Below are 15,640 nucleotides of genomic sequence, written 5' to 3'. Positions count from 1 at the left end.
CACGTTCTGTGATATTAAATGGCAACAACGTTACAGCGATCTGATTGAATATAGTATGTACAAACTTGTTTCATAAATCCACATGATCCAATTTTCACTTTAAGTCGTTTTCGATTTTAGTTGATTAAATATTTTGACCTTTCTATACACATTTCTGAAAAAAAGCACTTAAAGACCTTTCCTACGCGTCAGCAGTACACATAGCTGGTACCAAATATTTGGGAATCACGTGACTGTTACAGTGCAAAATGCGCCTCGTGTTGTTGCAAATGATTTGGAAAATTACAGGTAAGATAATAATCGGTATTTTGTGTTACACTATAATTTGTCATTCCAGAGAACAGAATTTATACGCCAATATGGATTCACACATCCAGTCGTCATCTAAATATACACAAACCTCTCCTTAAACCAAAAGAAGGATGTTACACATTCTCGAAATTTGCGCATGCGCTGTTCTATCCGTGCTACAAAGTTGCGTACGTGCCCGACGGTAACCAACGCGTTGTTTATTGGCAGATTAATGTATTTGGCCAGAAGGTCATCTGATATCATATCAAATGTAATATTATACTCTTGGCAATTTCACTTTAAGAAAGAAAAGTCTCATAAATTCCCGTCCGCGACTGCCTCGATTCCGGAGAAAAGTTTGAATTCGATTTTCACAAATCTCTGATTGTTTATATTTAATCTCCACCATAAGCATTTCGATAAGCAGGGTCGATTCTCGTACGTGATGACATGTGCGTCCCACTAAGTTTTGGGTATATGCTCTTAACATTCACGTGATAAGTATGTGTGCCCTGGTATTAACTGATCGTTATTTTGTTGTGTTATGCGCACTGGCAGATTTGTCATAGTGAATGAACAAACATACTCGGAGACGAGCTCTTCGCTTTTTCGTTTCAATTTTTACTTTTGTGTGCCCCTCCGTTATAATCAAACCCCGTGTAACTGAGACTAAACAAAGTAAGACAAGGGTGTTCTGGTCGGCGTCAGTTTTCAATCAATATGAATAACATACATCATGGCTGGGACATTTACCTACTTGCGTGTTGTGAACTTCTAGATTTCCAATCTACAATCGGGCTCACTGTACAACGACTGGACGGTTCTACCGCATCGCAATGACGTTGACTGTTATGCTGTCACGCCCCCAGATAGTAGGCGACACAATTTTTATTATGAAGGAAATCATGATTAAGTGTACTCCAAAGATATTAACATTTTTATAGTTTTTAAAATGCAAGTCTTATTTGGGGTAAGTGTTATTGTGTTATTTGAGGTAAGTGTTATTCGAAGTAAGAAACTTATTTCGAGTGTTGAACCTGAACTAGATTGTCATCCTGATAACGTGAATTTAAGAGCGCCAAAGAAATGAAAGAAAGAAGCAAAGAGGTGATTTCTATCAATGAGCGGTCTGTTTATGGGCGATATTGTTTTTAGTTATTGTTTGAATTGATTGATTTGAAAATAAATGTTATTGGTATATACAAATTATGAAATAATTTGCGTGATTATAACTTCCTGCATCAATGGGGGTGGTGAGGTGCTAGTTTTTTTAGCGCGAGACTAAAAATAGCATTCCATCTCACAACAAATTATGAGCAAGTTGATAATAAAGTTGAACGTGAGTAGCAATGTGGACCAGACAGCTCGTGAAAGAAAAGTCGGTTGACAGTCAAAGTTGGAGTTGATTTGGATATCTCTATTTTGCAATTTGCTTTCAATACCGGGAAATCAGTAACTAATACCATGAGGAAAAATTCCGTTTCGATCCACATCCTCATTCCTACATAGTTGCCCCCTCCCAGTTTAAGATACACATGTAATGATGTTTTGTTATGCCCTCTGGTATTCTGGTATATGATGAGTCATGCTATGTTATTGTATTGAAAGATGATTCTTCCTCGTGGGACTTTGGGTTTCTCTGTTTTGCTTAAACACTGGTACGAGAATGTCCATCTACCATCACCGCCATCAACAGCAATGATGCAACTGGCTTCGCAGTCATAAAACCTTCCGAGAATTTCAAAGTTTTTCGCAATCGCTACAGAGGGGTTAGCGACTGTGGAGATGGTAGATATATTTTAGAAAAAAAAAACTCCACAGAAAAGGTTTAGAAAAACGAAATTTCAGAAAAAATATTTATAAACATTTATACATATTTTATATGAATGAAAATCATTAATTCCCGAAACCCGGTGCAGAGGTAAACCAAAAACAAATTGCAACAACAAAAACAAAAGCAACGCCATCCTGAAAAAAACAACAATATATAGCTTAAAGTAAGTGAAGGGAAACAAATAATGTGAGTTTGTATAGTTTTCCCTCCCAAATGTTCTAATGGTTAACACTATGCAGTCAACTCTAGTATATACAGACATATTGGAACAATAACTTTAAGTTTATTCCAGTGCAATGTATTGGCTCCAATCCAAAAGCTGTCAGACCTATACTGGTTTAGATTACCTGGATAGAAATCGTGTAGTTTTCCCAGCACGTGTGCGTAAATCCCAGGGACCTAGTTCTGTGAATTATGAGTGTTAGGAGAGTTTCAAATTTCCCACGACTTCCTGTCTATAAAAGAAACAGACATCCACTGTCTTTTGCTCAGTCATACTTAAACTTTCCCCGTTGAAACTGCAATATGCATTTCTTAATCGCCGTCGGTTTTTCGGTGATAGTCGGCGTGGTCTCCGTGTCTTTGCCGTCCACGCATGATACGGAGAGTAAAGATGGCTATGAGGGATGGAGCTCATCCGATGCGATGGATCAGTTACAGACGGCACTCAGCAAGCAAAAAGAGGTGTATATGCAGCTACAAGAAACAGTTAAGAAATTGCAGGTGAGTGAAATTACACGTGGAAAATGCAAACTTGCCCATTTCATTGTGTTATTTCTGTTCTATTACTACATAGGCAAGCCGTCATCGGTTCACCGATTTGCCCATTGATCAAATATTTACTAAACAGGTCGTGATGTGATGGAGGACAGTAAAGCAACTAATTACAAAGTAACTCGGACGACAAAAACGTAATACAGATTAAAAGTACGCCAAGTTTTAAGTTAGACGGGCACAGATTTTTTTTTAAATTTATGAATTAAAATTCCTAATTATATAGTTTCTCGGGCTGTACTTTCATTCGGGATAAATATTTGTATATGTTTTCTTTTTGTGTTCACTATTCTAGTAATAAAGTAGCTTGGCAATCCATGAAGGGTTATGTTAATGAATAAAGTTCCGCCGCAGATATTTGAACGTATTATTTTGACCTTGTCATATTAATTATAATAACACTTTAGGTAGTTATCTCTTCGTGGGCATAATAACGGGTATATCCACTCCAAGGACGGTGAACTCTTGCTCATAAATGTGATCATGTCGGAGTAGCGACGAGCTATGAACACTAACTAGTAACATACCGTTTTAACTATCTGTCTATAAAGACGTTTAATGGGATGCACTGGAGACGAACTGCATTTTTCGAACCAGTAAAAAGTGCAACGAATGCCCGTGTATTCTTTTAATGTTATTTTGGGTAGGGTTGTTAACTACGTAACAATGAATGCTAAACTGACTTAATTTGTTCATTGTTTGGCCAGCTTCCCTATTGAGTTATCATAATTAACTTTTTTTTTTCAATTGCAAAAAAAATAGAGTGCATTCTTTTCAACCCTTCGAATACAGTGATTAAGTGGCGCATGTTAATATTAACGGAGAATGCAAATTCAGGTGCCATCATCACGCGAGGCGTGTTCAAATTAAATTTCTTGAACTCAAATGTATATTACACGCGCTGCACGTCTCTCATGGTGACGACGCGAAAAACTATAACGCTGTAATCGGTTATTTGCAATACCATATAGGGGTTCGGTGATTTTTCGAGGGTACTCTGTTTTTAATTTCTTTTAATTTGATCGAGGAAGTGGATTCATCACATTTTTGCTATAATGAGGGAAATGATTTCTACCGACCAAAGCTCGGGTGTTTATGGTACGGTGATTAGAAACATATAGACCGTTTAAGATTACGTCATACATTTACTCAAATACAACGTGGTGCCCAATTACTAGTATGAACAAATATTATGTGTTTGCGCTTCTCAGTAGACCATTAGCCGGCATCTGGTGCACGTGATATTTGGTCCGATTAAATTAGTAGCTCGTAGGCTCATCCGAGGCTTGTCTATGGCCCCTGGTTTATGACGCAAGTGTAGAAATACATAAGCCAAACCAGAGCAGCGTTATCTCATGTTCGCAGGGTCTCAAGTTAAAGGGTGTGGTCGTCGCGCCACGCATGCGCGAGATATGCGGGATATGGAACTCATATGAACAAAGATGGTGACTTTGACTGTCGCGCAGACTAAATAGTACAGACTGAGACGTTGCCAAGCTTTAACTAGATAATTTATTTGGTGATTGGAAGATATAGAAGGAGTCGGCGGAGGCAATCAGTGCTCGTTGCACCGGGGTAAAAATTCGTACTCGTGATTTTCATTAGAAAGGCGTATTGGATTGTTGGGAAATCAATGTTTATCAGAACAAATGTCGCACATGCGCGACACGACGACCACCGCCTTTAAATATGTATCTCCGATGCCGATAGAAACATATTTGGGGAAAGACAGATAGATTCAATTGCCTTTCTATATATACTGTTAGATATGTTGGTGTTGTTTAATCTAACAGGAAGAAGTAAGTGTTCTTAAGAGTAAAGATAGCGACACAATCATTGAGAAGATATTTGGGAAAGAAACTAAAGCCGATGATTTGGTCAGGCATTACAGAAAAAGGCGTGACGTAGGAGGTGAGGAATATTTTTAGTATTTTGTTAATTGCAAACTCAAAATCCATGTTATTATAAGATATTGGATGGCTCGATCCAGTGGATAGTGCGAGGCACTGCATGTGTGACAGTGTTGCCGTGCAAATATCTAGTCCTTTAATTATTTTAACTTGTATCAGATACATATTCTACAGCGAGCCCTCTGTTGGAAGATGAAGTAACGGAACTCCAGAGTCAGTTATCTGAAACGAATACACCTACATTGGGGGCGTTCATCGACCTGCTTATGACGCAAGGACAATCCCATTCGACGGCAGGGGTAGTGTCCAATGGACAATGTCTTCAAGGCCCTCCTGGTCCACCTGGTCGTGATGGACGTGATGGTAGAGATGGAAGAGATGGTACCAGCAGCGGGATACCTTTGGGTGAATTATCATCTGAATCAGGTAGACAGCTATTAAAACCTTAAATGACCATCGTCTGGTCGGCGTCGGCCGTCGTCGTCGTTAGCCGCAAACCCTAGTATGCGTGAAAGCAAATACCTTAAATGAAATAAGTGCAGGAACTATGAAAGAAAAGTTTCCGAATTTAAATATATTAAAATATACCATTCTCACTCTTCTAATGTTGACTCTTCTTTTTCAGAACTTTTGCGTGGTCCACCTGGTCCACCTGGAAAATCTGGCCCGGTTGGACCGCCAGGTCCTCCTGGTCCCGCAGGGATGTCCGAACATTATGACTACGACCAGTCACCGGTGAACAACCGTGATATATCTCAATCACAGCCTCAACAACGATTACTCGTACAGGCACCACAGACACCACAACAACCGCCACAGCAGAATGACCCCCCACAAACAGTCGACAATAATGATTCCGGGGGTACTGTCTACGTCCGATGGGGTGCCAGTGAGTGTAACTCGTCTGCGGAGTTGGTGTACACAGGTGAGTCGTTATTAAGAGTCACGGGCTTATAGTAGATCGTGGTAGATATAGTAGTATATATCGGACCGTAAAGGAAAAGATAATCGCCGATAACCGGTAATGTAGTGGTTGTTGCATCACACTAGGATCAGTAAATTTTACTTGGACTGAACACCGTCTTCGCCAGCCAAGAACCGTTTGTTTCGGGTCACTCCTCCAAACTAACTCTTAGCAGATTGAACCACTACAGTGCGTATTTAATAGGCGCCCTTAACGACAGGGGAGGAGATGCGACAAAAATAAACAGCCAATCGGCTATCTTGTATCAAAATACAGTAGAGCGGCCCAAGCATATCAGACCACGCAGTTTTTTTTAAGATAAAAAGCCTCATCGATTACCAAAACCATGCACTTTGTCACTTTGCTGACGAAGTATGCCATAAACAGCCTGCAACGTTGGCATAACAAATTGTGGAAAACTGGGTGAAAAAATGCAGCGCCGGTTTTTGGGTTTGGCAAACAACCTAAACACACTCTACACGCACGGCTACTAGAAGAATTTTGAAATAATCGTGCTACACGTCGCCATTTTCGACATTCTGTTCTTTATCTTACCGCGCAATGTTACACAGCGTCTGATTGGGCGCCTTTCCAACAGGCGCATCCAATCAAACTTGGCTATTTGTTTAACATAAAATACGCTTTTACCCAAGCTGTTCCTGCAAGTTTGGTGGAGTCGTCAATGAGTCGGCACTAACAAACCGTACGATTCGGACGATGGCTGAACACCAAAAAGGTGAACCCATGTATCGTTTCTGTGGCAAAATTGCACTAAGATGAGGTCGTTGTTACTTCACGAAGATTTTCAACGCCGCGAAATCAAAATATCGATCTTGAGTAATTTGCACATATATTCATATACAGTGTACTTTTCATTTTACAGGTGTCATTGGCGGCGGGCATTATTCACACAAGGGTAGTGGGAGTAATCATCTGTGTATGCCCGAAGAACCCATTTATGATGAACCCGTTGACGGGGTGCAAAGTACTAGCGCACGACTGTATGGGGGAGAGTACCAAACTAATCAATATGGGCCAATGTCTTCACTTATGGACCATGATCCTCCTTGTGCCGTCTGTCTTGTAAGACAACGCACCACGGTGTATATGGTTCCTGCTCGCAATGTGTGTCCGGACAACTGGACTAGGGAGTACTTCGGCTATCTCATGGCGGCGCACTATGCTCACGAAGGGAGAACAGAATTCATATGCGTGGATCGCAACGCTGAAAAACTGCCAGGCACCCATACCAGTCAAGACGGCATCCTTTTATATCCGACGGAAACAATGTGTACAACCAGCGGCGGATTGCCTTGTTCACCATACGTTCAAGGCTACGAACTCACCTGTGCTGTCTGCACGATCTAATTCCTGGGCGGTTTATTAAATTGAAGTGTTAAACTTATTTCGCAGATTTTGTGGCTGAAATACACGCGATTAAGACTTGGTCGTTAAGAGCTAAATTCGTTCTACAATATGGTTAAACCCGAATTAAAATAAAGTTAACAAACTATACGTGCTATAACGGAATATAGTTGCACATATTTCGACATTCTTCGGTTAAAGCGCGGTAGTTGTCGCGCTGCGCATGTGCGACATTTGTGTTGATAAACATTGATTTTCCCACAATCCAATGCGCTCTTCAAATAGAAATCACAAGTATGAGGTTTGACCTGGGCGCGACTTGCACGGATTACCGCCAGTGACTCCTTCGATACCTTCCAATAACATGAAAATTACTTAATTAAAGCTTGGAAACGTCTCAGTTCGTACTCGTTGATCTGCGCAACAGTCAAAATCGCCATCTTTCTTTATATGAGACCCATATATCTCGCACATGCGCAGCGCGACGACTACCGCGCTTTAATAATAGTAATTACATGTACAAACATTCTATAACAGGTTCTGACGTATTTAAAGGAGTCGTCACTCGCGCATGCGTCAGATGGCCATAGCGTGTCATTGTTTACAAACAAGCGTCTACCCATAAGATTTTGCGATTTTAGCGTGTGTTGTTATCGTCGCCTGGGACTCAATTTCCGCGCGTGCGCAGGTGACGACCCTCCCGCTTTAAAGCGGATGCTTGGATGTATTCATGCTATTGAAGTTTCATACTCAACATCACATTTACTGTTATCGTAAGATGTCAATTTAAGGTCAATTTGTATAAAATATATATTCAAGAATTAACTTCAAATAAAAAAATGCCTCGTTTTATATAACAGTTTGAAGTATATGTGATGTTTTTTGATATATAATTCAATGTCAATGGTGTTGCAAGGTTTAAATTAACTGAGTACAAGATAGACAGCTTAGTAATTTATGCACGAATGAATAAAATGGTGGATTTGATGACGTACCCGAACTTCACGTCATACTGTAAGCTGAGCACTATTACAATACGCCCGTTCTATGCCGCTAGTTGGTCCACACATAACAATAAATTAGCTGTCTTAAATAAGTCCTTGAATAAATTAGCTGTCATAAATAGGGCCGTGAATAAATTAGCGACACAATTAGCATTTTCTTCAAGTTATCACTCAATCGAGCTGAAATTGCTTAGTTTTGTCACTTTTTGGGTTATAGTCTTTTTGGGTTATAGTCACTTTTTCTCAGAATAACAGTTCCTGTAGATTTTTACAATTTCGAGGTATAATCAAAGCAATTATTGCTTGATCACTGCTAAATTTATGAATTCATTCGAGAAATGTGTATATGTGGATATAATGTACATTTCTTTGCGGTTGTGAAAAAAATATCTACTGCTACAATTGATGAGACCAAGGCATTGAGTGTGTGCAAATACGCAAATTTAGATATACAATTCAAGAACCAACTGAATGCTGAGCAACACCGTGTTGCTGCCATTATTATTCATGTTCACACTGCAGTCCAATCACTTTACACCAACCTACAAATTTCAACCCAACTCCCCCAAATACCGCTCGATGCATATCCAGCTTCTCCTTGTCCCGAAGGCGACATTAAAATTAAACATTTGCCTGTTCATACCAGTGTTATTGCTAGTGTAGCTGCCACCCTGACCTCTATCCGATACGATTTAATAGTCACACCCTTCGTATCTGAAAGATAACTCTACGTATATCCACAGTCTAGAGGGAGTTGCGTTGATCTGGTAAACTAACGGACAATGCCCCCCTCCCATACACAAGCCTATGAACACAGGACTAAACTGAAAAGTCAGTGTCGGATCCAGAGGAGGGCCAAAACGCATGACGATTCATATAATCTGGATTACGCATAGCTTCTCTGCGATTTTCGCTCCGTAATGTTAAGCGAAGTTCCCCCCCCCCCCCCTTCAATACATTTTGCTGGATCCGCCACTGGAAAAAAGTTACTGACTATACACGCACTCTTGCAACTATACATGGTATTTCCCTATCCTCTATACATTTAGATCCTAGAGGTACGTCATGAAACTCGCCACCAGAGGGCGACGTAGTGCGGCTAAAAACACACACTGGTTTCTCGATATCGATCAATTGGGTGCACATTCTGACACACACAACGAATATGTTAGATCTATCTAGTCTCTCCCAAAGTCTTCCTACCTTTGATGTTATGTTCTTCACATTCCCAATCCTTATAAACACCGGCGTTTTCTTACTCGAAATAGTACCAGGCATGCTATAAACACGCCAAATTGGCGGTATGTTTGTAAATATACAATATGAGACAGGAAACATGGACCTACGTCACCCTTAAAAGAATTTCCACATATTCCCACAAATATTAATCCTGCACAACCGTGCCTACACACACACATATTAATCCTGCACAACCATGCTTACACACACAAATATTTGTCCTGCACAACCGTGCCTACACACACAAATATTTGTCATGCACAACCGTGCCTACACACACAAATATTCGCCCTGCACAACCGTGCCTACACACACAAATATTGGTCCTGCACAACCGTGCTTACACACACAAATATTCGCCCTGCACAACCGTGCCTACACACACAAATATTGACCCTGCACAACCGTGCCTACACACACAAATATTCGCCCTGCCCAAGCGCGCCTACACACACAAATATTGGTCCTGCACAACCGTGCTTACACACACAAATATTCGCCCTTCACAACCGTGCCTACACACACAAATATTGGTCCTGCACAGCCGTGCCTACACACACAAATATTGGTTCTGCACAACCGTGCCTACACACACAAATATTGACCCTGCACAACCGTGCTTACACACACAAATATTGGTCCTGCACAACCGTGCCTAAACACACAAATATTCGCCCTGCACAACCGTGCCTACACACACAAATATTAATCCTGCACAACCGTGCCTATACACACAAATATTGGTCATGCACAACCGTGCCTACACATACAAATATTCGCCCTGCACAACCGTGCTTACACACACAAATATTCGCCCTGCACAACTGTGCCTACACACACAAATATTGGTCATGCACAACCGTGCCTACACAAACAAATATTGGTTCTGCACAACCGTGCCTGCACACACAAATATTGGTCCTGCACAACCGTGCTTACACACACAAATATTCGCCCTGCACAACCGTGCCTACACACAAAAATATTGGCCCTGCACAACCATGCCTACACACACAAATATTGGTCCTGCACAACCGTGTTTATACACACAAATATTCGCCCTGCTCAACCGTGCCTACACACACAAATATTGGTCATGCACAACCGTGCCTACACACACAAATATTCGCCCTGCACAACCGTGCCTACACACACAAATACTGATCATGCACAACCGTGCTTACACACAAATATTGGTCCTGCACAACCGTGCATACACACACAAATATTGGTCCTGCACAACCTTGCCTACACACACAAATATTCGCCCTGCACAACCGTGCCTACACACACAAATATTGGTCCTGCACAACCGTGTCTACACACACAAATATTGGTCCTGCACAACCGTGCTTACACACACAAATATTGGTCCTGCACAACCGTGCTTACACACACAAATATTGGTCCTGCACAACCGTGCCTACACACGCAAATATTGGTCCTGCACAACCGTGCCTACACACACAAATATTGGTCCTGCACAACCGTGCTTACACACAAATATTGGTCCTGCACAACCGTGCATACACACACAAATATTGGTCCTGCACAACCTTACCTACCCACACAAATATTCGCCCTGCACAACCGTGCCTACACACACAAATATTGGTCCTGCACAACCGTGCTTACACACACAAATATTGGTCCTGCACAACCGTGCTTACACACACAAATATTGGTCATGCACAACCGTGCCTACACACACAAATATTCGCCCTGCACAACCGTGCCTACACACACAAATACTGATCATGCACAACCGTGCTTACACACAAATATTGGTCCTGCACAACCGTGCATACACACACAAATATTTGTCCTGCACAACCGTGCCTACACACACAAATATTTGTCATGCACAACCGTGCCTACACACACAAATATTGGTCCTGCACAACCGTGCCTACACACAAATATTGGTCCTGCACAACCGTGCATACACACACAAATATTGGTCCTGCACAACCTTACCTACCCACACAAATATTCGCCCTGCACAACCGTGCCTACACACACAAATATTGGTCCTGCACAACCGTGCCTACACACACAAATATTGGTCCTGCACAACCGTGCTTACACACACAAATATTGGTCCTGCACAACCGTGCCTACACACACAAATATTGGTTCCAGACAACCGTGCCTACACACACAAAATTTGTCCTGCACAACCGTGCCTACACACACAAACATTGGTCCTGCACTACCGTGCATACATGCACAAATAGTAGTTCCGCACAACCGTGCAGGGGGATAGTGGTACAGGCTACAGGAAATGAAAACGGCACTTTACATTTTTACAGGAAATAAAATGAAAGTTCCATTTACAGTAAAAAAAAATTGTCTTTACACTTTACAGATAAAGCAAATTTCTAATAAAATTTTACATTTTAATAATATTTTTAATAATTTCAGTTTAATAATCAAAGTTGGAAATTGATTTAGACGCTTACAAAATTAATATCTTTGTACAAATTACGGTCGTATTAAATAGCTGATTACATTTTACACCTTGCTCATGTCTACGAATATACGTTTTTTTATTTATTTAAATTACATTATTATGAGAATAAAAACAAGTGATTACAGCTTACGAACATACCCCTTCCTGAGCCTCAATAAATGGTTGAAACCAAGATTTACGACTATACGTACGACAAATGTGGTGAACTTGAATACCACGCGTATGTAGAGGTATATCCCTACACACCTGATATACTCACGTTATTAAATGACCAATGCACCAATAAAAAATAAAGTCAAGCATTATCACAATAACACGACCAATGTATGTGATTAAAACTAACTAACCGATGTGCAAACGAAAACTTGCACACGTGACATCTTTACTCTTACCTCATATGTATCGGTAATAAATGAACTGATGAAAACACCTTGCTTCCACCATACCACAGAATGCGGTAAAAGATCGAAACCCGATGTAAACTAACTCCGCTGTTATCAATGCACATTTCAATTAAAGAACAGAAGATATCATCAGAAAATGAGCAATATGTATAGTATTAAAGCAATCAGACTTGCTGTTTTCAACAAACATTTGAAAATATCACTTTTCACTAAAAATGACAAAAATATTTATCAAAATTAGACAATTAAAGATATCATCACAAAATGAACAAATCTGAGAAAGGTCCACCAAAGGTACCTACATACCGAGTATCAAAGCATATGGGCTAGCGGTTTTCAAGAAGAAGTCGAAAATAGCATTTTTGACCAAAAATGACAAAAATATTCGCTATAAATAAGACAATCGAACATATCCACACGAAATTAACAAATCTGAGAGAGAACCACCCAATGTACCTTCCTAGGAAGTTTCACAGCTATACAGTTTGTGGTTTTTAAGAAGAAATCGACAATTTAAAGTTGACGACGGCGAAGGTGGCGACGACAAACAGTAATACTAAGCTCCACTCGACTTCATCGACAGCGGAGCTACAAAATAAACTGCGAATCACGTCTGTTCTGCATGACGTAGACATGCTATACAATATGTAAAACACTATGGAAACTGACAGACTTGGCATAAAGCAAAATAATCGAAAGAACACTTTCCTGCACCTTATGTGAAGAAGGCTGTGAATTGTGCACCTGTCCCTGGTCGTGACGACGAGCCATGTATCTCTTGCTTTTCCTATTGAAGCATTGCTAGCATATACGGATCGACGACTCTGTACGAACGCCTGTGCCAACCACACAATAACTAGCGGATGTTATCAGAGTAGCTGTGATTCGTGTTGCTGCTAACACCTGCCGCCGGTGTGGGCCATTGTATTAATTTCCATACTGCACAAACCAACTCCATGTCTACCTGCCTTGATTCAAGTGAAACGATCAAATCTCATTTTTCGATTTAAATACGTAGACTTTTACATGGATATTTATCAGTGGGCTAATCATGCGTTACGTTCTGTTTATACGTCGCAGAGGTTTATATTTTATTAGTTATGTTTATTGGTAATAGTGAAAAAAAAAAATGAAATATTTTCAAAGTTGTATTATAACGAACCGTAACATTCGGCGCGCCGTTAAACTGTTGTTCTAATCCACGGTGTTCACTGTTGTGTCAACTCGGGGTTGAACACGGAATTCATGACCAGGACCCGAGCTAAACTAATCCGGATTAACTTGTTCACACGTGTTTTTCAACAAAGGGTTTAAAAAAACTCAGGGTCGAGCTTCGCATTTTACTGCACATATGAACACGAGTGAATGTTGGGGCTGACAGTATTTCTACGTGGGTACTGTATTTGTATCCGAACGATGTGTGTTGCTTTTAATTTGGGTAACTCTGTATTTGCTCAGAGCCCAGGTATAAAATAATAACTTGAACTGTGTTCCATTAATCCGTTGACGCCAACTTTTCTCACCTTTCTGAAAATTAAAATGCGGAATGAACAAAAAATATACCACGTAGCGGAACCCAGTCGGATATGGGATGAGATCTGTGCCAACATTATATTTATTTGCTGTGAGTGTTTTTTGTATACATTGTATTAAAATTAAATTTATATGTTTATATTGTCTTTGTATTAGATTGGCATTTAGCATTTTGATTTTGTTTCGTTATTATGTCTTGACATTTTTTGAACTTTTATCATGATGTCTTGTGTCGCAAAATCATAATGTATGAGGAATCAAACACCCTATCCCAGGTATTATGATACCCCGGACATTGGCATCGAATTGATGGTGCATGGCTATATTAATTTTGTTAATATATAGTATTTACTATATAATAAATATCATTGCCAGGCTTTCTTACTAAGTATACATTTCGTAATCTCGTATATTTCATAACCATCCCCAACCAGTCAATTTTCGACATTCCTGTTACTTATATCACTTGCTGCACTGTATGCTACGGGACGATCGCTATGTTATAATGCAGTGGCGAATCGAGGGGGAGGGGGTTCTTGGGGTCCGGGACCCCCCCCCCCCCCTTGACAAATTTATTCAATTTGTTTTTGTATAATATAAAGGAATCATTAACATTAACCTGGCGATTTTAAAGTTTGCCCCCTCCCCCTCCATAAACAATCCTGTATCCGCCCCTGTAATACTAAACTGCCTATAATGCAGCCAGGCTGGAATCGAAGTCCTCAATTGCTATAATATAACACTGTATATCCTATAGTGGAATACCATACAGTTTCTTTCAACATAGTTTCAAGGTCTATATGCTGTGTGGGGCGGTGAGTTTATGTAAGTTTCGAATTGCTATTATAATGCAATCCTGTTTCCTATCATGTGTACAACATGGATTGTTTGGTCATCATAATAATAAAACGCATTCACATGCACACAGTGTAATGCTACAATACCTATCATGGGCTATAATGCAAAAATAACCACGGTTGGGCATTCATGTCTAAATATTATAAAAAATATAAACTTGTTATAACGATACAAAGTTCATTAGTTTTGTTTCCTTGTAGATAACACTGTCCCATTTTGTTTCTAGTCTCTGTTTTCATAGTGAAAAAAATTATTACAATCGCAATTTTCAGTTTCATCTGTATTAATAGAATGGACCGAGTCATTCAGTTTCAGTAAAATGCAATTATTCTAATTATATGTAACGAAACAATTGGCTCATTTGTTATAGCCACAGCCTAGAAGCAATGTTTGGCCGAAGGAACAAATGTATGCGTGGGTGCGGCAAGCAAAGTCAGGTGGCGTACAAGTGATAATAAAATAAATGCGATATTTACTATATGTGTATCTTGAATACGGCTTGAAACTAAATAAAAAGACAAGTTGGGAAATCACGAAAAAATAGCATCTTTTCACAGCTAAACGATCCGTCGGGGGTAATATTAAGCAAACCACTAACACAATTCGACCGAATTTGTCGTTTTTGTGTGTAAAACCGGCGTAACAGTATGTGTTTTGCCTAGGGTATCGATCGTTTATGACAACTTGAACGTACGTGGGTTTTTATCAGGTCTGTATCTTCATAAAATCAAACGCTGTGCAAAACATACAATCCAACCAGGGAATAATACTTGCTAGTAAGGCTAAAATAATTTTGTTTTCGCACGTTTGGTCAGACCTAATAAGAATAGCTCGCTTGAACGAGTGCATCCGCCTTCTTAAAAGCCGTGGCTGTATAACGGAAACAGACATTCATAAGTTCTGTAACTATACCGGATTTTCGACATCTGCAGAACGCCTAATATAGAGTTGTTGTCACGACCGAACATTGTGCCAAACTCGGGCACCGATT

At 40.2% G+C, this 15,640-nt stretch overlaps 1 protein-coding gene across 2 annotated transcripts; it reads left to right on the top strand.

Annotated features, from left to right (window-relative positions):
* The first annotated feature begins 2,608 nt into the window (after positions 1–2,608).
* On the top strand, positions 2,609–7,995 carry LOC100369855 (uncharacterized). Of its 2 annotated transcripts, none has more exons than XM_085490524.1 (5): positions 2,609–2,848; positions 4,693–4,810; positions 4,984–5,235; positions 5,435–5,734; positions 6,657–7,995. In XM_085490524.1, the coding sequence occupies exons 1-5, from the start codon at positions 2,651–2,653 to the stop codon at positions 7,139–7,141; spliced, it is 1,353 nt and encodes a 450-aa protein (XP_085346650.1). In that variant the 5' UTR covers positions 2,609–2,650; the 3' UTR covers positions 7,142–7,995. The 2 variants fall into 2 exon arrangements, with proteins under 2 accessions (XP_085346650.1, XP_006812011.1); XM_006811948.3 differs by having other exon boundaries at positions 4,969–5,235.
* Positions 7,996–15,640: the final 7,645 nt, after the last annotated feature.

Source organism: Saccoglossus kowalevskii, chromosome 15, assembly GCF_978046115.1.
Source record: "Saccoglossus kowalevskii chromosome 15, keSacKowa6.1, whole genome shotgun sequence".
In the NCBI taxonomy this organism is placed as follows: Eukaryota; Metazoa; Hemichordata; class Enteropneusta; family Harrimaniidae; genus Saccoglossus; species Saccoglossus kowalevskii.
Note: the sequence above shows the minus strand (reverse complement) of the source record. Positions and strands in the feature narration are given on the sequence as shown.

Coding starts and splice junctions, on each gene's coding strand:
- LOC100369855 (XM_006811948.3), top strand. CDS start 2,651: ATGCATTTCTTAATCGCCGTCGGTTTTTCGGTGATAGTCGGCGTGGTC. Junction 5,236..5,434: donor TGAATTATCATCTGAATCAG/GTAGACAGCTAT, acceptor CTTCTTTTTCAG/AACTTTTGCGTGGTCCACCT. Junction 5,735..6,656: donor TGCGGAGTTGGTGTACACAG/GTGAGTCGTTAT, acceptor TTCATTTTACAG/GTGTCATTGGCGGCGGGCAT.